This window comes from Calypte anna, chromosome 3 (genome assembly GCF_003957555.1).
Source record: "Calypte anna isolate BGI_N300 chromosome 3, bCalAnn1_v1.p, whole genome shotgun sequence".
NCBI classification, from domain to species: domain Eukaryota; kingdom Metazoa; phylum Chordata; class Aves; order Apodiformes; family Trochilidae; genus Calypte; species Calypte anna.
The window spans coordinates 32,922,802-32,946,780 of NC_044246.1; the positions used below are offsets into that span (position 1 = coordinate 32,922,802).

The 23,979-nt window shown below is 37.0% G+C and overlaps 1 protein-coding gene across 1 annotated transcript in view; it reads left to right on the forward strand.

Moving 5' to 3' along the window:
• The first annotated feature begins 1,716 nt into the window (after window positions 1-1,716).
• The window catches only part of SHPRH (SNF2 histone linker PHD RING helicase), a 43,989-nt gene continuing 21,726 nt past the window's right edge, over window positions 1,717-23,979 (forward strand). Inside the window, exons 1-17 of the mRNA XM_030447521.1 lie at window positions 1,717-1,721; window positions 1,855-2,248; window positions 2,632-2,761; window positions 4,270-4,488; window positions 4,809-4,887; window positions 6,392-6,542; window positions 8,297-8,402; window positions 9,334-9,590; window positions 10,009-10,704; window positions 13,903-14,154; window positions 14,919-14,997; window positions 16,114-16,277; window positions 16,367-16,623; window positions 18,910-19,031; window positions 21,149-21,237; window positions 22,993-23,085; window positions 23,677-23,784. Coding sequence (XP_030303381.1) covers window positions 1,717-1,721; window positions 1,855-2,248; window positions 2,632-2,761; window positions 4,270-4,488; window positions 4,809-4,887; window positions 6,392-6,542; window positions 8,297-8,402; window positions 9,334-9,590; window positions 10,009-10,704; window positions 13,903-14,154; window positions 14,919-14,997; window positions 16,114-16,277; window positions 16,367-16,623; window positions 18,910-19,031; window positions 21,149-21,237; window positions 22,993-23,085; window positions 23,677-23,784 — 3,201 coding nt within the window. The remainder of the gene's footprint in view (window positions 1,722-1,854; window positions 2,249-2,631; window positions 2,762-4,269; window positions 4,489-4,808; window positions 4,888-6,391; window positions 6,543-8,296; window positions 8,403-9,333; window positions 9,591-10,008; window positions 10,705-13,902; window positions 14,155-14,918; window positions 14,998-16,113; window positions 16,278-16,366; window positions 16,624-18,909; window positions 19,032-21,148; window positions 21,238-22,992; window positions 23,086-23,676; window positions 23,785-23,979) is intronic.

A 23,979-nucleotide genomic window follows, 5' to 3' on the forward strand; every position in this document is an offset into this window, starting at 1 on the left:
GACAACGAGACCCGGCCGCGTCCGGCGTTGGGGGCAGTGACCCCGGGTTGGGGCGGGCGGGCTGCTCGCCCCGGTGTTTGTGCACAGCTGCGGCGCGGCGGCTCCGCAGCCCCGGGCATCGCTGGCCGGGCGGTGCGTGAGGCCGCTCCGTACACGCTGCTGCACCAGCTCGTCTCTGGCCGTAGGATCGTGAAACAGATCTGCCGAACAGGGCGGTTCTCTCCCTTTGTACCTCGGAGCGTGATCCTGAAGTAGGTGTGCGCACGCAAAGCCGGGTGCGGGAATCGAGTGCTTGTTTAAGTGCCACTGTACGTGTGCTCGCCTTTGGGTTCGCTTCCTTTGCTGCAGCAACGCTGGGCATGAGTGGTATTTTGGAAATGGAACTCGTTTCCCTCATCAGTTGAGTCTGAAGTTCAAAAGATTTGTATGCCCCCTGAATATTTCTTTTGACTTTCATGAACTAAAAAAATTGAAGTTTTGTGAGGGTTTTTTTGCTCCTTTTTGTTTGTTTATTTTTGTTGTTTTGCTGGGGTTTTTTGTTTTTTTTTGTTTGTTTTTCACACCTTGAACTATTCAGAGTTATGAATTCTACCTTTCAGCATAAAACCTTTACTATTAGGTTTTGTCGGGTTTAGTAGCTTAGAAATTGCCTGTTGAATTACATACAACTAAATTCTAAAAATTCTCTTTGACAATGACAGTGCTGTAATATGAAGTCATAAATCTGTTCGTGTTCAGGCTCCTTACAAAAACAGTATTTTGGTGGCTTTTTATACCTATAATATTTAAGTATGTTAGTATTATATATTTAGTTTATCCATAATCGTTCTCACGTGTATTGTTTAGTATGTGTACTTATTTTCAATATTTTATCCATGAAATCTATTCACTTCCAGATTCAATTAAATTGGTGTGTATCTTGACTTAGTTTGCAGTTAGTCAAAATCAGCAGGACTGTACATCATTTGTGATTGGTCCCTGAAGTTTGTAATAGAATAAGTGAGGCTCCTCTGCAAGCAGTTTTGTTTTCCAGTCCCAGGAGGGAGATTTTCCTGGGAAAATAATATTAAACAGTAGTAGGAAAGTCATTAGGACTTCTGAGGACAGACTGTGATAGCTTAGGTTCTAAACCATGTTTATGTATGACAGCTTCAGGCTAGTCTAGTCAAATTTCCCTAATCTCAGTGTAGGCTTGGAAAGGAACAATTTTGTGTGTGTATTTTCCCCACACTGCTCCCAATTCTGTCCGCCTCCTCTGTTTCTGAAGTTTCCTGAGCTGTCTTCCTCCACCTTGAAAGATTCCACTCTTATGTTTGTATCGTCCCACAAGATTCCCAGTAACAGCTGTGAATATAGAGTTCTTGATCTCTGTAGCTGGCTGGAAAAATGGTAAGATCTACAAGGCAAATGCCTCATTGTCCAGCTTCGTGGTGGCACAGGGAAGGAGAGGCTCTGTAAAACTAAAATTGCTTTTCAAACAGCTATTCTTAGTGCATATATCTGTTGAACTTCTCAAATTTAGTAGCTACTGCACAGTGAAATTCAGTGGGGGCATTTGATTTTGAATACTTACTATTGACAATCTACTTCATCTTGCAGAGACTGAGAATACTGTGGAAAGCAGCAAAATGAGCAGTCGTCGGAAACGTGCACCTCATCAAAAATAGATATAGGATAGCAGAAAAAGCTCTGCTGAATATCATGAAGACCGGAGAAATGAGGTAATACGTTAGATGAAATTAGTAACGAGGACCAGTTCCAGGTCCAAGCTCTTCTGCATCCCTCATTGTTATAAATGAGAGCGCACTGATGAAGATTCCTTCACAAAGAAGCAATGACTCAAAATCTGTAAAGCTATCCAGTTAATGATGAAGATGATGTTATTCCTCTTGGCTCCAGTGTCAGTACAGCTGAATATTATAGTTTTGCCATACCGTGCAGATGGGCCCTGGAAAGCTTTGTTGGGAGAATTTCTCTTCATCTTCCTTCTGAGCAAATTCTGACAGATGGGTTCAATGAGAGGAGCTTTACTTTGAGAGGAGACCCTGATGATCAGCTGCAGGTCTGTGTTCATGAAAGAAGTGAAGAAGAGTACAGTAATGAAACAAAAGAATACTTGGGTGCTTATGAACAACACATCTCGGTGCAACCAACTTTAGGTGGTGAAATATTGGAAGGCTTGAGATGGTTGCAAAAGAAACGGATAATTGGACTTTATCAAAGACCGAGAGAGGCTCAAGCTTTAAAGGTATGGTTCATGTATTTGTTTGCATTTAAAAAAAAAATCTTTTTTAGTTTGAAATATAAAATAGAAGCCTCTGAACAGTTAAGTCTGGCAGCTATGATGAACGTAGATAGTTTCTACATGCTTATGTGAATGGTATCAGTGTGTTTTTTCCTAGAAAAATCATTTTTATTGATGCATTCTTAATAATGCAATACCTGAAGGAATCAAAGAAGCTTCTGGCTGCAATGTACTTTATCCCCTACATGTTATTATTAGTAGATGCATTATATCTGCTATATTTGCTAACTGTCAAGGAACTATTACTGTTTTCATGCTCTTCTGATGATAATATTCTTGTCCTTCTAACAGTTAGTGAAATTATTTCCTGTATAACCATTTCACAGGTTGGAATTTACCTTCTGGAAGCTGGTCTGAGTAAACCAGAGTTTCTCAGTGATGGAGGTGGAAGACCCAAAAAAGCTAATCAGCTTATTCAAAAACTCATGGAAAAGTTCTATAGTTTTTTGATTCCAGGTAATGCAGTTCAGTTGAATGTTGATGAATAATTTTTGTTATTAAAGTTTGTGTTTTTAAATAGCTTTAAATATAGGAAGTTATTCCTGCCATTAAAAGAGTGTTTATTTTCAAGGTAATATTATTAGGTAGTCCTCTCCATATTATTATCTGATCATTAATCAAATGCTTATATTAATTTATTGACAAATAACAGGTGATAATACTCATTGTCTACAGATAAGTCACTGAGGCACATAGAAGTTTGAGTCCTTACCGTTTTCAGAGTAAATACAATTTTTTGAACACCGTTCTGCAATTAAACCATTTATTTGAATGAAAGAAAGCTTTTATTTTCTGTGAAAGACAGTCCTAATAGCAGCCCCCAAACTTTAGTTTAAGCTTAAGCTCTCTGGTATTTGTGCCAGGTGCATCTCTTCTTTGCTAGCACAGTGCATCATAATAATAATTAAATATTTTATCATGAATAATTGTAATTGCTTATATCCTTATGCTGAAAGTGCTGGCCTTGATTGCCTTCAAAATTTAAATTTTTTGTTTGTTTGTTTGATAAAAAGTTTCCAAGGTGGCTTTATCTCCCAACACTAGCTAGGGTTAGTAGCTAAACTAAACTTTAGAGTTGTACAGCTGTTGCTAGCTAAGTACAGATGATTTTATTGAGCCAATGTTTTTAATTTTGACATGTGAAAAATTGTTAGAAATTGTCCTCTAAATCTTTTGTTCCCTCATCTTATGGCAGTTTCCTAAAGAGGCTGACCATTGAATTTTTTGGGTGCTCAAGTTCTGTGTGTGCCCCTTATATCCAAATTATGTGAAAAAATATACACGCACAAGGCTTTCATTACTAAAGGATATAAAAAGAAGGGTAGGCTTCTGTCCTAGAGGAACAAACTTCTCTTGAGGTGGGATTTTAATTTCTAAGGTATGCCTTGTCTGAATTTTTGCAGTAATGCACATGATGAGAATGAGTCCTACTGCTAATTTTCTTATCCAGATGGATAAATTTAAGATTAACATGAAAGCTCACTAAGAAAATCTCCGTTTTTTGGTTTTTTTCTCATATTTCTTTTAATCAAGAAAGGCTTTATTAATGAAAAATGTACTAATTCTTGACAATACAGTGTTTTTCTCCATTCTATTATATATGTTAACATTTAAATCTAAAATGTGAGTTATTTGTGGCTCTATAGCAGTTGAAAATGTGTAGTGGAAGGTCTTTATTGAATAAATAAGGTCTCATCATTCTTTCCCAAAATTCTAAAGGAAGAGCTTCACTGATTATCTATCCCTCTGTGATTGCCATAGCATTTTAATTTTAACTTTCAGGAAAGTAGTGCTCATTGTTTTCTACTGCTGCTAGCTGAGTCAGGCTCAGCCATTACATGTTTATATGTAGTTTTGTTTTGCTTGCAGCCTTTGTGGTAACTAAATGCATTGCTGCGAAATTTACGGATACGTTGACCAAAGTTGGTTGATAATGCCTTTCTTTAATGACTTGGTGTATGCAGATGAGCTGGAGGAAGATGAGGAAGAATCTGATGTAGAACTAGAGCGACAAAATATTGAAGAGCTTTATGACTTTGTAAGGCACACCCATCAGCAGGATATCCAGTTACTGAGAGACGATGTGCAACATCCTGCATTAATTCCTATTCTGAGACCGTACCAAAGTGAGGCTGTAAACTGGATGCTTCACCAAGAGAACCTTGCAAGCACTCCAAGCAGTGGCAAGTATATGGGTCTGGAAAGCTTGTCTAATGGAATAAAATGGCATTTAATTGCCAGCAGTAATGTTTTCTTGCTGCTTGATTTAGAAGCTTTGTTAGTTATTTCATTAACTCTTTTTATAAAAGCTGTTATTTGGGTAGTATACTAAATGATAAACAACTTTGCTGAACATCAGTTGATGTATCTTGCTGGTCACCATGAAGCACCGAGGCAGATGTCTGCTTCTTGTCTCTAAAGTCACAATAAGGCTGAGGAATTCTAAGCAGTGTATTGTTTCTAGAGAAACCTCATAATAGTAATATGAACTCTTTCTCCATAGAAAATGGACTGCACTTCTTATGGCGAGAGATCATCACTCTGGATGGTGTAAAAATCTACTATAATCCATTTACTGGCTGGTATGTTTTTAATTACCTCTGTTAAAAATGACCGAGACTCAATATTCAGTTAATGGTTTGATTTAATTAATAATTGAAATTGCAGTAAGCAAGCAGCGCTGGGTGCATGGGAATCTCCGCTCCACTCACACGCACCCTTCTAAACTCTAGAATTACCTTATATTGATGTACAATTCTATGAATATTAAAAAGGGTGGGTTTACATATATATTCATGGGGATTACATCATGTTAACAATATTCATGGTAGGCGGAGTCTGGGCGGAGTCCTCTCCTTGGGAGATATCAGGGGGCTGTTAGGGGTCTTTGGATGAAGTAAGAAGTCTTCCTCAAACTTGAACCCTTTACCTTTCTTGTTTTGCTGACTTCATTATCTTGTTACAGATCAAAATTAGACCCTGGCCATAATTTTCCCTTATCTGCTGGTTGTGGCAATTTCTATGTTGTCTCTGTGCACATGTTCTCATTCTTTTGGTGCCCAGTTAGCCTTGGCAGTGCCTTGTTTAAGAACAAGGCTCACGCTTCAATTATCACCAAGACAGAAGTCAGTCCTCATTAAGGCCTTGTGTTGCTTACACTGTTTTTGTGGAAAATTATAGGTCTCAATTGCTTTGTCTAGCCCCATATTTACTTTCTTCTTAGTTTAATTCTGAATTTAGTGGTTAGGAATACAAATTCACTAACATCATATATCACACCTCTTTCTGAGAACACTGCAAGGTTGGTTTTTTTTTTGTGGGAGCCTTATGACAGCTTTACCTGGAGACCATAACACTCTGTAACTGTGGTTTTTCAGTTAATGTTCTTTTTTTGACTGTCTTTCAACTAAAGAATTAGAAAACTGATATCTGTAATTTGAAAAAGATAAAAAGCAAACTGGTACCTCTAGTGCTCAGGTAAATGTGTAAACCTCTAGTTGAAGACATAATTTTAAAGGTGGGTTGTGTTTTTTGTTTCAGTATAAATTTATTGGCTTAACTTTTTTTTTTTTCAAACGAGCATTGGAGGCTTTGACCTTGTCTAATGTTGTAAAGTCTAAAGGAAGGAGGCATTATTATTACTGAGTTACTGTATTATTAGTTCTGCTTCTTATTAATTTGATTGGAATAGAGCCATTTGATTGCTAGTTGGTTTTTCATTTTTTTTTCTCCTTATAACTTTTGGATATTTAACACAAGAATATAAATATATATCAACTTCCTGATATATATATTTATAATATAAATGATATAAAAATGTTTATGATGTTCTAAGTTAGCAAGGCAAGGCTATTGGGAAAGAAAAAATTTAAAAGCTGATGATGTATGTATTCATCTTGGTCAGGTTTGTATACCCAAAAAGCATGCTACTTTTTGTCAATCTTAGCTTATCTAATAAAAGATGCTGCCTAACCTTATAAACTTTGCCTTGCTGAAGCTATGCTGTGTGTCTCTCTGAACGTGTTCTTCTTTGTCATGCCATTCTATAGTTACTGACTTTCATGTGGGAATGTACTTGAATTTTAGTATTATCCGTGAATATCCGATTGCTGGACCCCAGTGGCCTGGAGGTATTTTGGCAGATGAGATGGGTCTTGGAAAAACAGTAGAAGTGTTGGCACTTATTCTGACTCACACCCGGCCAGATATTAAACAAGATGATCTGATATTACCTGAGGTAAGTAAACCAGGATAAGATTTAATACAAAGAAAATATTTTTCAGAATTAATGGAAATGTACTTTTCTTGAGTTTATTGCTTTCTGGTTTATGGATGGTCCCAACTTAAAGCTGGGTTAAAGTCCAGTGGCAGTTTTTGCTGCTTTGGGTGTTAAACTGGGGGGCATAAGTAGTGGAATAATTTGAATGAGAAGCAATTGATAGTTTGCTATCACTGAAGGGTATTAGCAGGCAACTGCAGTGTTAGTAGCCTGTTGGTAGTTTACATGCAGTCCAGGGGGCTATAAATACCTAATTTAGTTTTCTGTGTTGGAAATCATTCTCCCTTTCACATGACTGTATTGATGGAGAATCAAAGATCCTAAGACAAATGTGATAACAAAGCTGTGATTTAAACTCAGCAAATAAAAATTTCTGTTCTTGCCTCTATTTTGTATAAATGGGCTTAGTTAGCAATAGTTTTCCATCTTTTCACTTTTCTCATCATGCATCCAGTTATAACTTGGTACATTCACTGAAACCAGGTATTGTCTCTGAAGGTAAAGAACCTTTATCTTTGAGTAAACTCTTAACCACTTCTGTGGGTTCCATTCTGTTGAATTCATGGCAGCCATTTGCGTTTTGTGTATTCGTAATGATCTTCTGCCTGCTTGTGATTTTTTTTTCAGTTAAACAGACACAATCCTCGCAGAGACAATAGTGTGATTCTTAAATGTATCACAGGGTTGTCACTGAGGAGTGTGGAGAGTATTAGCACTGAAGCATCTGGACATCAGGTAGCAGCAATAGCTAGAGGCAATAGCTTTTGAACAGTTGGAGTTATGAAATTATTTCATGATAGGAGTAGTTGGGACAGGTAGCTTAGCTAATATTTGGGGATCTTTATGAACAGAAATACATGACATTGCCTGTACTTCATAGGCACTATTTCATTTATCCAGAAGGTCCCTCATCCTCTCTATTTTTCTTGTCTTCAAATGTAAAATGCCTTTGTATGATGTCCTAAAAAAAAAAAAAATTATTCCAGGGAGATCTTGTATGACTTCTGGCTTGCATAAGACAGTATCACAGTTACTCTTAAGTATTTCAATTCACTGGAGGGTTGAAACAGTGTGGAGTTTCGTTGCAGTTACTGTTAAGGAACTCTGCAGAGGAACCAGTTAGGATAGAGCAAAGTGTTAATAAATACAGTTATAAAACAATCACAGAAATATGGGCACTGCATTTGTTCAAGCTTCACAATTCTTTTGAAAATCGTGGTTCTTTAACATAACATCTCCCCAAATTCAGTCACTGTTCCTGAATCACTAGTAATAAAATTTTGAGAGGCAGTCCCAAAAAGAAAAAAAACTTACATTTTATGTGACTAAGTAGGTAACTTTATTCTATATTGCTTACCTGTTTTTGTGGTTTAGCTGTTTGTTAAATATATTTTTTTTTCCTTCCTTCATCAGTGACCTAGATCACTTAAAGCTATAAATTCTGACAGCTTAGTTCTGAAGTAGTGGGGAACTCAAGCATCTTGCATTGCTGTTCTTTCTGTTTGCAGGGTAAGGTGCTGAGCACCTTTTGCTGAGAAACTGAACTGAATTTGGTATCATGCTGAAATGAGATATTTGAGCAAATTAGTGAAATCAGAGCATGCATCTATAGCAGCTCACGCTTTTTTTCAAATCTAAAAAGATAAATGATGTTCAGAATTACTGTAAAGAGCTAATATGAGCTATTAACTATTTAATATCATCTCCTTTAGGGTAAGCTGGTGAATTTCTTTGTTCCACCTCAACCTTTAGAAGGAAACAAAAAGAAAAAAACAAAGGAAATAGAGCTTAAATTGAAGGAAAAGATACAATATCCCAGTAAGTGTTTCTGATTCCTTCTAAAAATACGTTTTGCTTTTGTCATGGGTCTTACTGGCCACTGGCTTGAGTTCAAGGCTACCCTTCACTTCTGCAGAATGAATTGTTCTTTTGCTGAGCACTGTGATGTAGGATTGCATGCTATCAACAAGTGATCCAAACTTAAAAGTGATGTCAGCAGCTGAGATCTCTGTCCTACAGAGATCCATGTAACTAAAGGTCAATGTAAGAGTTTATGTACTGAACTGCAAGTAAGAAGACAGACTGACATTATTCTATTGCTGTTTGATATTGATTTAAAATCACTGAAAAATTGTGATTTGCAGGACTACATTGATTAAACCAATGTCAAAATTGCTGGTGGGCTACTTTTGGCAAGGGTTTCTTGGAGGGGGGTTGTGCTTGGGGGGAGGTATTTGGAGGGGGGCTGTTTGGGTTTTGGGATTTTGTTTTGTTTTTGTTTTGGGGGGCTTTCTGGGAAAGGGGGTTGGGCTTGGGTTTTTTTTTGGTTTTGGGGGGGTTGAGTTTTGGGAGGGTTTCTGGGGAGGTTTTGAGGGGTATTTCTTTTGGGGGATAGGTTTTTTTGGGGGCTTTGGGATTTTTAGTTTTTTTTGGGGGGGGGTTTAGGGATTTTGGTTTTTGGAGTTTTGAGGGATTTTTTGGGGGTGTTTTGGGGGCTCTGGGAAGGTTTGGGGTTTTTTGGGGGGGGTTTTTGGCTTTTGAATTTGGTTCTTTTTTGTTTTGGGAGGGTTCTTTTGGGGGCTTGGGGTTTTTTGGGGGGGAATTTGGGTTTTTGGGGGGTGGGTTTGTTTTGTTTTCTGTTTTGTTTTTTATTTAAGATGAACATAGTGTTTAGAGATTGCTTAGTATGTATTCTTCACAGTTTATATTCTTCCATTTTATATGAGCTGTAATTTGATTCTACATCTAGGCTTACGGGTGATGATATTAGCAGCTGTAAAGGAAATGAATGTGAAGAAAGGAGCATCCATCATTGCAATATTTAAGTACATCAGTGCTACGTTTAAGTATGACATTCAGAGAAATAGACGGCTTCTCAAAAGAACTCTAGAAAAACTAATTGCAGAACAAGTGGTAGAGCAAGTCAAAGGACATGGTCTGGCTGGATCTTTCAAGCTGGGAAAGAAATATAAGGAACAGAAGAAGCGAGAAAGAACCAAAGAGCAGGTAAAGCATGCTGCTGTATTTACTTCAAATATTGTTGCAAAGGTAGATCTTATTTCTGCCATCTGCATGCTCTTCAGCTCTTTTGCCTGTGTGCACTAGTTCAGCAGCACTGGCTTATTGATAAAAATGAAGAAAATGGCAGCATTTGCCTTGAGATTCGTGAACAAAAAAGCAGAAATCATAAGTATGTCCAATTTGGGCTGAAACACTGTCAAAAATCTTTAAAAATAGTGCTGTGGGATGCTGTCGGATGTATTGTTCTTATTGTGAAGTTGTCATTTAAATACTGGGAAGCATTAACCAAAACCTCAAACAGGAAGTTGATATAAAATCTCAATATCTATGTATTGGTGTGTTTATATGTTAAAAAAAATGGTGAGAAGAAAGTCTGATATTCCTGCTTAATTTTACTTTGCAGATAGCAAGGACTTCAGGTGGTGTTCAGAAGAAGCAGCTGATTATTGCTAAAACTCAAGCCAAAGAATCAAGAAGTACTGATGTAACTTCTGAAAATGTCATTAAAGCCCCCTTACAGGTGGATATTGCCATGGAAGAACATGATTACTGTACAACTAGCAAAAATAGCAGAAAATCTGAAGCAGATACTGAGGACTGTGTAAAAGAGGAGAAAGTTAAGCAGGAAGCTGTGGTCCCAAAGTCTTCTGGTTTGCATGACAGCCTTCTTGTCTCCAGTGGTGTGAGCAGTAATTCCAATACTGATATTTCTAAAGCTGCATCTGATGTTCATCAGGAAATCCCAAAGGACCAGGCCTCCCATTCCCAAGAACGTGCCAGCAGTAGTGTACAACATACCAGTTCTGTATTTCCATTTAATACCTCTGAATATCGTTTTGAATGCATCTGTGGGGAGCTTGGATTGGCTGACTATAAAGCTCGTGTGCAGTGCCTAAAATGTCACTTATGGCAGCATGCAGAATGTGTCAACTACAAAGAGGAAAACCTGAAGATCAAGCCCTTCTACTGTCCCCATTGCCTTGTGGCAATGAAACCAGTTTCTACAGGAGCAACTCTGATAATTTCTCCTAGTTCTATTTGTCATCAGTGGGTTGATGAGATCAACAGGCATGTAAGATCATCTTCTCTTCGAGTTCTGGTAAGATTATACGCCTTCATTGTCTGCTGAGGTACTTTATCAAGGCTAGGGGCTTCCTGTCTGACACTCTGTATCACATAAAGTTTGTATTTTTTTGTCATCTGTGCCAGAATTCTGTGTTTCTTGGTACTACATTTATGGTTTTGCACCGCGTGGTGCGTTTGTTTCCCAGAAAATCTGTCCGGATTCTGCAGTTTTTCCTTATTAGTTGGTTACCAGGAGGGTGATACCGTGGACTGGTTAAGTTTTATCCAAAAAAAAAAAAAAAAGTGTTTTATCAAAAAACAACCAGTTGCAGTGGCAACAACAGGTGGTTTTTGAGAGAGAAGACTGTTGGTTTTTATTGAAAGCTCACCAAGGGAGCTTACTTAGGGAGGCCTAACGATAAGCTGTGTTCACAGTGTCAAGCCTCACTCTACATTTGTACTCAAGCTTCTCTTTTGAAGTTGCTTCTCATCTAAGTATAGATACAACCCATTGTTTCAGCAAGTAGAGAGTGTACTTTTGAATTCTTGTTTTCAGGCTTCACAAATGAAGTCTTGGGCTTTGGTGTTTACTGAGAGAAACACTGCTAGAATTTGTACATTGTGTCTGTCATCTGCCATATTTATTAGGATGTTGCTTATCTGGTGACCTTGTGTTGTCTTTTTTCTTGATTTCTAATAGTTGTATCATAAAAAATAAGCCTGAGTATACATGTAGTAATTATGGATATACAGGATTTTTATGAATATAGTTATCACAATAGCCATTTTCTTTTATTAATTGTGTAATCAAGCTTTGTCTTTCATATTTTTAGTACGCAGGAATTTTTGTAATGATAAAGTACTTGGAGAACTGTTGATCCCTTATTTTGAATAAAATAACTGTAGTAGTAGACTGATAATGAGAGGAAGCTTTTGTATTCAGAGATATCCGATCTTCAGCTGTCCTGCATAGATATACAGTATATAAATGAATTCTGGGCCTTGAGTAAGCCATTTGCTTGGGCAGTCTGCTTAGCTTTAGTTGAGCAACTAGCAAATGTGAAAACTTGCACAGTTCAAGTCTCCTACCTGCTTTGATGAAAAGTGTCAGAAATACATTTTCATGGTAGGAGGAAAACAGCTTAAATACTGAATGTTAATGCTTTCCATTCTAAGACACTGTTTTCATTTTCTTTAACTGGCAACTCTAAGTCATCTAGACTTGCTTGCAGTGTTGCTGAATGAATAAGAAATTAAATGAATTTTCATTTAAGTTAAAGCTAAAATAATTCAGATCTTTCAAAGAAGCAGTTTCCCGTGTTAACATGTTTCATGTTGCATGTGAAGGGTCTTCCAACTGCTTCTATCCCATGGGAAGTTCTAATGTCTTTATGTAATAGAGCAAAGAATAACAAGGAATAAAGATTTATTGGTAGGTCTTGCTTTATGGCAGGTTGTCTTTTCTTGTTGATGTGAAAACAACCAGAACTTGGCCAAGTTATAAACCTACGGAAAATCTGTTCGTAAATACTTGGAGTAGATCATTAGACTTAAAAATTGTTAAGAAAAAAATTGTCTTCATTGAACATACTCATCTTTTTTCTCCCTCCTCCACCCCCTCTCTTGTCCCCCTTTTCATTTGTTACCTGCGTTGACCTGGTTGCATGTGCTCTCTTGTAGCACTGTGGGGCAGAACAAAAATTGTATGCCTTTATTTCAGATGACAGAAACATGGTTGCCATATATACAAAAGTAGAGGAGATTATTATTGGAACACCAAGTAAAGTTAACAGTGAAATTAACAATAAAATCCTGCAGATCATCAAGGGATAAAGAGGGGGAAAAATCAACTGAGGGTATCTAGGGTAATCTTAATTCTGTTATTTTTTACCTATTAGTTGCATGAATTACGAGAACATTAAAGTTTGTGACACTCTGAGGGACTGAGATCGATTTTCTTTGATGGCAGAAGTGTTTGTAGGTAGTTGCAGCTAAACACTAAACAAGGTGATCCATTCTTTCATAATCATGAATTTGCAGAATGACAGATGCTAGCTATTTGAAGATGAGACTGGAATATAGATTCTCTCTTTAAAAAAAAAACAATACAAAACCTGTCAGAAGTAAGCTTTAACTATTTTAATATTATGATTAATACACAGATCTAAATGAGTGGTAAGAACTAGAGGATGATAAAATTCCTGAAGTGTTCAATGGATGTCTAATTTTGAAATAGGTTCCTGAAGTAAGTTGGGAGCAATAGAAGATATTTGTGTGAGGAGACAAAAGTGATCGATATGTAGCTCTGGTAATAATTGTTCTTAGTAGCTAAAAATCATGGAGATAATGAAACACTCCTATTCTAAAAATATATTTTGATTGTGTATTGTACCACACATTATTTCAACATTTAACATATTTTGATATTGTGAGTATATTTGGACTCACAATATGTATTTGTGGTTTTTTTTTAGATATAAAAAGCTACAATTGGGAAGCATCTAGCAAAATGTTTTGTTTAGGTCATTGTCTTAATTTAAACTGCTATATGTTTTGGAAAGGGTCTTGCTTAAAATTCTGAAGGAGACAAGATGGATATTTTTCATCTTAGAACAAATGTCAATACAAAAGGTTAATAATAATGTTCTCCTCATGCACAGGGATTGCTTTTAACTAGGGTATGCTTTGTATTTCACAGGTCTCTGTAGAGATCCTTTTTGTAGATACAAAATTACCCAGAGTATCATTTCTGGCTCTGAAATATTTTGCTCTGTACTTCTGTCATTGCCTAATCATCCCAGTAATTTTTAGGGCAGTGGGGAGAAAGGTAATAGATCTGTGGTAAGAGGGCTGCAAATGTTAACACTGACACATCATGTTGCTCTGTAGAACATCATAAAATACTTAATCTTGCAAATGCCTGTTGCAACAAATAACTTGCAGAGAACAATGCAGTCTTTTTTTATTCAAAAGAGAAAAAAAAATGTTTTGTGAAGGTAGAAGTAATCACACCTAAAACATTTGTGATGATATCTGTGTTGTACTTATTATCTCTATTACTTGTACAGATTTCCCACCACGCTATTATATGAATACAGGTTTTATGAATGCTTTCATATCATATGAGAAACACTGCTAAAAGCACGTGTGTACCAATAGTTCTGCTTTTTTATTCCAAGTGCCTCTTACCTTAATCCTTGGCTTTTGTGCTGTCGAATACAAACCTCCATAGGTGTACCAAGGTGTGAAGAAGCATGGCTTTCTGCAGCCACACATGCTGGCAGAGCAGGAGGTGGTTATCACCACGTACGATGTCCTCCGCACTGAGCTGAACTATGTGGACATACCCCACAGCAACAGCGACGATGGGCGCCGTTTCAGGAACCAGAAGAGGTACATGGCCATCCCAAGCCCCCTGGTAGCAGTGGAGTGGTGGAGAATCTGCCTTGATGAAGCACAAATGGTTGAGTGCACTACTGCAAAGGTATGGTGTTCCCAGTTATGCATTTATTTAACTTGAAAAGGTTTTGACTTGCTTATTGTAAATAATACAATAGACTTGCCTCTCCCCTTCTTAGTGCTCAGCACAGCCAGGTTATTTGGAGCTTGTTCTCCAGAAGTGAATTTTCTGTTGGAGGTTTTTACTATTAAATGGTTCTTCTCTTGGAATTTTGGCAGACTGTGAGGGATATCCAGCTCAAAAAATACTTAACATAATCTATACTGACAGTTTGAAGAGCTAGGCCATCATGTTGTATACAGTGTTTGATACTTTCAAACAAGATACTAGCCTGCTTGGTGGCATGGTTCAGAGGCATAGATATACCCTTTGGGTCTAAAAGCTTAAATAGACAGCAGTCTGTCTTCAAACTCTAGAGCTGCAGTCTGCAGAGGGAGAATATTTTAATTGGTATTCGTCCTGTGTTTTTGCTTGAGACCGGAAGACAAAACTGCAGCTTACATAATGGTTTATAGGTTTTCACACAGTTTTGTTTGCCAACTTGCTACTTTTTGTGAACCTTTAATTGCACTTGATTACATGGAAGTGGGTATGAATTTTACCAGCTTTCAGTTATCTTCAGAAAAGCTCAATAATTTGATATACATTTTTATAATACATTGTACCAGTCCTGCTTATAGGTCTACTGATTTTGCATGCTGAAGAGATCTTTATACTTATTAAAGATAAGTGTTGATACTGTGTTCCACTCTGTTTTTTCTTTCCTACTCTTGGTTCTATCTTGCTAGGCTGCTGAAATGGCGCTTCGTTTAAGTGGAATCAATCGCTGGTGTGTCAGTGGCACTCCTGTGCAGCGAGGATTAGAAGGTGAATTTCATGTAACAGTGTCATCTGTGGGTTTTCCTTGTGCTGATAATGAGGTGGTTTGAAGTGGTTAAAATGTCTGGTAGTTTTGCTCTGAATTCATTAGGTACTCTGACTTGATGTCCTGTAAACCTTAAGCATGTATAAAGCCATCAGTAAGTGCATCAATATAAAAATTGCAGAGCTGAAATCTTTTTATCTTCCATCTCTGAGGCAGCCCCAATCACATAGGGGATGAAAACTGCTGACTAATTTGAAACTGTGCTGCTACAACTGTAATAAAGTGGGATAGGACGGCTGAGTAAACAGTTTTTTTCCTGCACAGAAATTATTCCCAGGATTTTTCTTCCCCTGGTCTGTGGTGGTTTTTGAATGTCTTATGACTCTCAGCTGAATACCACAATTACCATAAAGGTAACAAAGTAAAGAATGTAACCACCAAATATTTGGGAAGTATCTGTAAGATACCATCCTGTATTTCTATTTCTGTGTTATCCGCATGCAGCATTTAAACATGTTTTTCTGTATTTTTCCAGTCCTTAAATTTAATCCCCAAAAATGATGTTTCTGAACTGGGCAGAATTAGCAAGCTATATTTTCTCAGTGAAAGTGTGTTTTGTTAATTTCTTCTGCCATAGTAAAAAAGTGAGTTGTGTAAATTACAGCCCCTTTTAGGATGGTGGGCAACAAACAGTTGGTGCACAGCAGGCTGTGAAGTAATGCTACTGAGCAGTATTGTTTTAGGAAAACCTGGCAAACCCAGTTAACCATATGCAATCATGTGATTTTTGCATTTTATCCTCTAGGTGGATAGGTTTAAACTCATTGCTCTGTTCTCCTAAACTTGAAATTAGAAAAGTGTTGTACTCCAGCAAGTTCTATTGAAAATCAACAGCTAGTTAAGGAGAGAGCCCCCACATTCCCCTAACTGGTCCCCTTCCTCAAATTAGCTATTTTGTTGAGGGAATGACTGGAAAGCAAGTGTAAAAGATAACAGCTGAAATGTAGTTGCTTATTTGCCTGGTAACTTCTCTATGAAAGTTTAGGGTTTTTTTGGGAGTCATCCTGTGAAGTACAAAGACACAAACATTGTTCTAAAATACTTCCTTTTCTTGGCAGATCTGTATGGATTAGTCGTTTTTCTTGGAATTGATCCATACTGGGTCAAACATTGGTGGGACCAACTTTTATATCGACCTTATTGTAGGAAGAATCCTCGGCCTCTCTACAGCCTCATTGCCAGGATAATGTGGAGATCAGCAAAGAAGGATGTGATTGACCAAGTAAATAAGAATTTTGGGTTTTAAAATTCTGGAACAACATTTGTCAGTGGTTTTATTTGCATATTACTTCTTTCCTTTTTTAATTGCAGATTCAAATCCCTCCTCAGACAGAAAATGTACACTGGCTTCACTTTTCTCCTGTGGAGAGACACTTCTATCATCGCCAGCATGAGGTGTGCTGCCAGGATGCATTGGCAAAACTCAGGAAGATTTCAGACTGGACTCTGAAGCTTAGTAGCCTAGATAGAAGGAGTGTGACTTCAATTCTGTACCCTTTGCTGCGGCTGAGGCAGGCCTGCTGTCACCCACAAGCTGTTCGGGGAGAGTTTCTGCCATTACAAAAAAGGTGAGTTTATGTCACTTCTTAAATACCTTGCTTTATCCAAAACAATATTCTTAATTGTCCTGAGCAGGGCAAGATCTTGTACAGTTCTCAGACAAGCCTAATTTTACTCTTCTTTAGTTGAATGTGCAGCTATGCTACAGCAAACTGTCTGACCTCAGAAGCTGAAGAGGATGCAGTAGGGTAGTTAGCATAATTCTTGTGTTAAGGAACACAGTACTGAGAGGCAGTTGATTGTGCAATAACCTTTTAACCTTTGTATGCTGATGGATACTAAGGTGTTGCAAGTGACAGACTGAGTGTGAAATCAGATTCTTTTTTGGCTTTAAACACAGATTGTCTTACAAAACTTGTATTCATGAGAACAGTGAACAAAATGTATAAACAGAATGGAATAGTTCTTTAAGTAAAACAAATACTAATGTGTCGTTGCAGAACTTTTTTTTTGTTTGGGGTTTTTTTTTGCATGCTTTCAAAATCATCTTCCTCGTAAGTGTCCTGCAAAACATGGTAGTCCTCAGGTTTTATTAGACCGAAAGCATGTTTATGAAATTCAGCTGCTACTTTTTCACTTAGTTGTGTGTGTGTGAAAGACCAGGCTGTTTCTGTTCCAGGCTTTTGGAACAGTGTCTATAATGTTTCTTTGTTAAGGCTCAGGTAGGGAAGAACTTAAACCACTTAACACTGCCAGTGTTACCTCTGCTGTTTCCTGCTCTTACTCATCCATTCTGTTAAGCCTCTTTCTATCTATCCTTTTATAAGTTTTGTGTTCTACTCCTGGTTTCTCATACAGAGCATTGACAGTGCCCAAGTAGCTATAACTAACTTTGCACTTACTTCAGCAGGACAAATAGACAATATGCTGTAACACTTCTATCAGTCTGCTAGTATGGAAGCAAGGATTTAATGGGAGAAACCAATATTCTCACCAGCCCCTACAAGATTACTTGCATTAAAATGAGCTCGTGGTGTCTAATTCAAATGTGTAAACTGAGCTGAGTATGCTGGGGACAACTAGTACTGCGCTGATTTTGGTGGAGCACTTGTGGAGTGACAACTGTGTAGTAATTGTGATGGAGAAACTAGCAATGAAAATTATCTTTCTTAAAAAATGTACAAAGAAAAGTTGTTTCCAAGCACTCCTGATGTACCTTTTTTGTGAACCAATCCTCACAGTGCACGTTCACAGAACAGAGAGAAGCTTTGATTCCTGGCTGTGCTTATATGTATGAGAATGATATAGAAATTCACTTTGGAATTCACAAAGGAACTTTGACAAGATAAATTTACCATAACAAGGCAGTTCATGTTGGAGCATATGGATGAGAGAAACTGACCTGAAACAAGAAAGTTGAGCTTGCAGTGTATTCCATACTAGATGACTTTTTTCCCACCTGTGTATTGACAGCAATAAATGTGAACATCCACTCAGCAAACATACAGCCCTCCAAAGGGAGTTTTCTAGGCTCTCCTAGTTAAACTGAGTAAAAAAAAAATTAAAATTTTTAAAAAGACCAAAACTTGAATCTGCTGATGGTTTTTTGTCATTTTGTCCCTTGAGCTTACTTAGAGCTGTCCTTGATGCTTCTTTCTTGTTGCAGTTCTTGCTTCTCTTTTTACTTCTGTTTCTAGGATTTTGTGGCCATTCTCTTCTGACAAAATTCCTCTCAAGCATGACAAATGATACTTGTTAATCTTCACTGTTCTTATTCCACACATTTTCCTCTCTACCTTGACACCTCGCCTGTTTTTCACATTTAGATTGGTAGCAAAGGGACGATATGTAATCTCTGCTGGGTTTTTGAACAGCTTCTAGCAAAATGAGATTTGGTTTTGTTTGTTGCGAGTTCATGACTGTAACAGAAGGAGCAAAATATTTTGCCCTGTGAAGGATAATTTTACCTAATTCTGGTTTTCTTTCTATTGCTTCCTATTTTTAAGGAATATCAACCTCTTGTCATACTCGGGGTAGAGCTCTAGCTGGAAGAAAATCTGACAGATATGTTTGATTTGTTTATTTTTAATAAACAAATTTTAAATTTTGATCTTTATAAGGAAATAAATATCAAACACTTGCACAGTATGTTTGCAACCTGATTTTGTGGGAGATGTCCCTGCCCATGCAGGGTTGTTGGAGTGTGATCGATCATCTCTGAGGCCTATTACAACCCAAACCATTCTCTGATTCTGTGCTGGATGCACATAACATTCCTTTATGCTGCACAGCGTGACATTTTCTTTAGTGTTGTGGGTTTGTCTCAGATTTGAGCCATTTGGTTTCCATTTCAGCACCATGACCATGGAGGAGCTGCTAACATCTCTGCAGAAGAAATGTCGAACAGAGTGTGAGGAAGCTCACCGACAGCTGGTGTGTGCTCTTAATGGCTTAGCTGGTATCCATATCATTAAAGGTAAGACTGGATGGCTCTAGCATATTTTTATTCCTAGTAGTAGGCTAATTAAGGCTTGACTTAAACCATGTGAAAACAGTAGCTTTTCTGAATGGAAAAAGCCACAATGAAATCCTAGGAAGCTAGAAACACTTCAAACAGTGTTTGTAACAAAACCCAACATTCATTCTAGATAAGGGAGAAGATGGTAGGTGTATTGATCAGTAATGTTTTCTGGGCCTCATTTGTGCCTCCTGCCATGCTGACTCTAGAATCTGCTGATGCTCACTACACAGTACTGTCAGTGTAGAGTTTGTCTCAGCTATGAAGAAAAAAAAGCTTTGAATGGGAAACAAAAATAGCAAAATAATAATTAAAATGCTTTAGTCATAAATATGAAAGAAATGCCTCTTTGCTAAGTAGCAAGTCTTTGAACTTGATTGGAGCATGGACGTCAAATTTTTTCAGATAGAATTATATTCTTAAAAAGACTTCTGTACAAATTAAATATTTCTAACACACACTAGTAGCAAAAACAGGCCTTTTAAAAAGCAGACTGAAAATTTGCATGGAGTGAAAAACAAAAACAGGACGTAGAGCACTCTGGTTTATAAATTACTCCCACCTCCCCTCAGCATTAGTCTTGCATTCAGCCTTATGTATCTGCAAGGAGGAAGCACAACTTGTATGTAAGTAACACCTTTCTCACTCAAGGACCCAGTTAAGATCTTTTTTGTTTGCTAGCACACTTCTATGCCTTTCTCTTTGGTTGTTCTGCAGCTCCATATTAACACCAAATTTAGTGTACAAGTGATGCCTTTTATGAATGTTACATACTATTTCTTTGTTCTCTTTGTTGCCCCTAAAACCAGTTTTGTCCAGCTCTAGGTCTGCGTTTCTTTGATGGGTGAGTTGTTTATAGCCATGGCTTCCTTATTCACAGCCAAACTTGAGCACCATCTCTTAGCATCCCATGGCTGCACTCCTCTACACTGCATCCTGAATCTTTTCAAGGCCTCTGCTATTGTTACTAGGCCTGTAAATATCTCATTCTACATAGAGTATTGCTTGTTACTGCTGTCTAGATGAAGCTGTGATTGTACCATGCGAAGATAAAAGTGAAAGTAAAATTAAAATTAACACTACAAAATAGCCATAGGTGTCTAGTGAATTCAAGAAATTACTGTCAGAGTGAAGTGAAATAAAAGGTCCAGGCGGGTCAAGAAAAATTGATAGAAGGCTTGACAAGCCTCAACCCTAAAGCCTTGCAAATTCAGGACATAGCTTTGGGCCTGTTACTAGTAATGTCTATAGTATCTTGCAGGACTACACCCTTAGAGCTGGCAATTGCTTAAATATAATGATCAACATGTCATGTTGAAGTAGGGTTGTTACACTTGCAGATACCTGGGGAGATGATTTTTGCTTTATTTTTACCTGCCCATGTACATTTCATGTCCCAATAGTTCTCCAAGTTTTTCAGAGTCTAAGACTATTACTGGCTAAATAAGTTTCCTTCATTTGAGAAAAGAGAATAAAAATTGAATTTTTTTTTTTTTTTTTGCTGCTTTTCCATATGCAATTCAGTTTTATATTTCTTTAAGTTATATAAACTAATTTTTGAGAAGTGATTGTGATATTAGCAGCTTACATCAGTAGTTATGCTCCCTGCATGTATTTAATCATTTCTGTATTTCTGAAGTATGACACAGCTTTCATTGTTTTCATTGGAAGAGTGAATAATGTGTTTGCAGTGTGAATTTAGCAATGCCTCACTGCAGTGAGTTGTAGATTATCTTTTTATAGGGCATCATATAAATTTTTGGGACTTATGAAACTGAGAATAACTATTTTAAGATCAAGAAGCCTGCAGACCTTGCAGCCACAAAAAATTTGATTTGGACCCTGCTTTAGTCTCTCTGAAATGCAACACTGTGGTTTTTTACCAGGGTTTGATATTTGGGGGAGTGAGGAGAAGGAAGGAATAGGGAATAAATATTTTCTTGAAAAGAAGTAGATAATATATGGCCTCTCTGTAAACATGCTAGTATGTACTAAGTGATAGCCATTCATGGCTCTTTGTGTATTTAGAGTCCAACACAGTATGTGTATGTTTTTGTTATACTTTTTAAATTCAGGAGAATATCCACTGGCTGCAGAGCTATACAGAGAAGTATTACGATCATCTGAAGAGCATAAAGAAAAGCTTAAAACAGACTCCTTGCAAGTGAGTGAGCATTCAAATGTAAAGAGACATAGTTAAGAACTGGAATACTTTAGATTTAATTTAACAGGTCTTCTTCCTGGTGGTGTGCTGAATGACTTTCAGCCTGCTGTCATGATCACAGTGTCTATATAGGAATCTTTCCAGTAATGTTCACTTTTTTAAGAAAAAAAACAAAACAAAAACTGTATTTCTAAAAACTTACACTTGTGAATCTTCATGACATCCCAGAAGCAGTGTTTTATCTCCACCTGCTGTTCTGCAATAAGATTAACATGCTGAATTTCCAGACTTGTGACTGTGACTGTGACTGTTCATGTTAATGGTACTGTATTGCATCCTGTGAAGAGATGTGAGTAATATTAACATGCCAAATTTTAGAGTTTAATAAAATTGTTGCACTGGGTAAGATGTTCTCTGAAAGGGCATCAAAACACGAAAAGGAAGCAAAGTGAATTTTCTTTTCAGGAAGTATGTCAATAACTTTTGAATACTGTATTAAAAATACAAATATGTTTTCCAGATTAAAGAAAAAAACAAACATACAAACTGAAACATTGTGTGTTTAACATGTTTATATTTCTTCAAGAAATATCAGTTCTAAGTTGTCCAAAATTCTCTTAAGCATAACAAGATATTTAAAATGTTAATAACGAATAAGAAGTGATCAGTTGTCTGATTCTTCACTTTGCTTTCTTCACGAAGTGATACTTTGATTATCTAGCATGTGATTATCTGATAGCTCCATTATGCTGCTTTGATCATTTACCCTCTTTTTTGACTTCCCTGAGGCATTTTTCACTTAGCATAGCCATAGAAGCATAAACTTTTTAAGCTACTCAAACCAAGGTTGTTAATTAAGCTGTTTTACTGGATTATGCAATCCAATAAAGTGTGGGTTGTTTTGTTTTGTTTTTCCCAAACTGTACACTGCCTAATATTGCCTTTCTGTAATAAAACTCAACTTCTGTTGAGTACTTCCCAGTTGTGTAGGCTGAGGTCTTTAAGATAATAGCACACTACTGCTGGCCTGTGCTCATCAATGACTGCAGCAGTAATAGGGCAAAGCTGAAGTGAATCCAGGAGATAAGAAGGGCACAAGTTCATGATAGTCCAAGTTACTAGTGTGAGTTTCTGGGAAATAAGCAGCCAGCATAATCTTAGGGGTCTGTCTGGTTTGGGATTTTTAGGGTGAGCCTGGGGAACAGGGATAGAGTTGCCTTGCATTAACAATCAAGTTTATTTCCCTAAACCTAAACAAAAAGGTTGTATTTTATTTCAGAAAAGTGAGAAATATGACAAATCATTGAAGCTCCTGGGAGCTGATTCTTTTTCCTTAGACTTAATTTTGCTTTTGTTAAATTGTCTCTTTTTAATATTCTGAAAGATCTTCACAAAGGGATATGCTTTGAGATAAATAATAAGTAATTTTCTGTGATAGCCAAGGGCTTTTTTAAGTTTAAGAGGGTGAGTATGGGACAGAATCTGAAGAGTTGATATCAAACTTTCCTACTGATTTGCTTTTGAGGTGTGTGAAGAAGGTCTTTTCCTTCCTTTCTTTTCCTACCTGAGTAGAATGACAAAAAGAATGTTTACTTTCTTTATAAGATGCTTCCAGAGTAATAGAGAAAAAAACAAAAGTAGTTTTAAATTAATGGTAATTTCATGCTGTAAGCTTTCATTACTGTTTAAGGTTTTCCTGTCACAGATGTTGCAATGTATTTTTTCATGATTGCTCTTGACTTTGTGTGTATTTAGAGACTTCATTCTACACACAATTTGATGGAATTGTTGTTAGCAAAGCACCCTGGAATTCCCCCCACTTTGCGTGACAGCCGACTTGCAGAAGAGGTAAACATTGTTAATTTTTATATAAATAAGTTTCTAAGACTACCTTTTGATTTTTTGTCCTTCAGTGTTTTCTCTGTGAACCAGAACATTTTCACTGTCATAAGTAATTTTTATTTTCAAAGTATCTGATGCACCTAAAAATAATAATGTTTAAACCTTTCTTTTTATTTTACGGATAAGTTTTACATGTAGCTAAGTTAAATTGTCCTGTTCTGAGATTAGTCTAAGATCTTTTTATTGTTTACTTATTCAACACAATATATTTTAATGTACAAAAAAGGAAGAATAACAACTTAAATTCCAGTTCCTTTCTGTAGTGCAATTTATTCATATTGTCACTTGAGCTTATCCAAAAGCAAAATTGCCCTGTTAGCATCTTTATAGTAGTTTGTATTCTCAAATTTTTTTGAGGCTTACTACTGTATGCTAGATTCTAGAGAAAAAGTGAATGCTCAATTTTGCTTACAAATAGAAGTAGGTAGCATGTGGCTAGCAAACTATTTTAAAACATAGTGGTAGCTGGGTTTTTTTTACGTTTTCACTTATTCCTTATATGAGTAATGCATAATCTAAGCTCTCACTTATGTACAGGCAGAACAACTTCGACAGCATTATATGAGCAAATCCAATGCTGAGGTTGCAGAAGCCCATCAGGCTTTACAGCCAGTATTTCAGACCATTCGGGAGCTCCAGAGAAAGGCAGGTACCTCTTATGTATTTAGTCTCTGAATTTTGAGAAAAAAAAGACTATTTTTATCTGTTTATCTAGAACTCCAGGTGTTTGTTATTTCCAGTTCTTTGAACACAGGCCCAAAACATACTGTGTTGCCTGCTTAGAGGCACACAGTACTTGATGAACAGATGACAAAAAGCAGAAGTTCATGGTGTTATGGT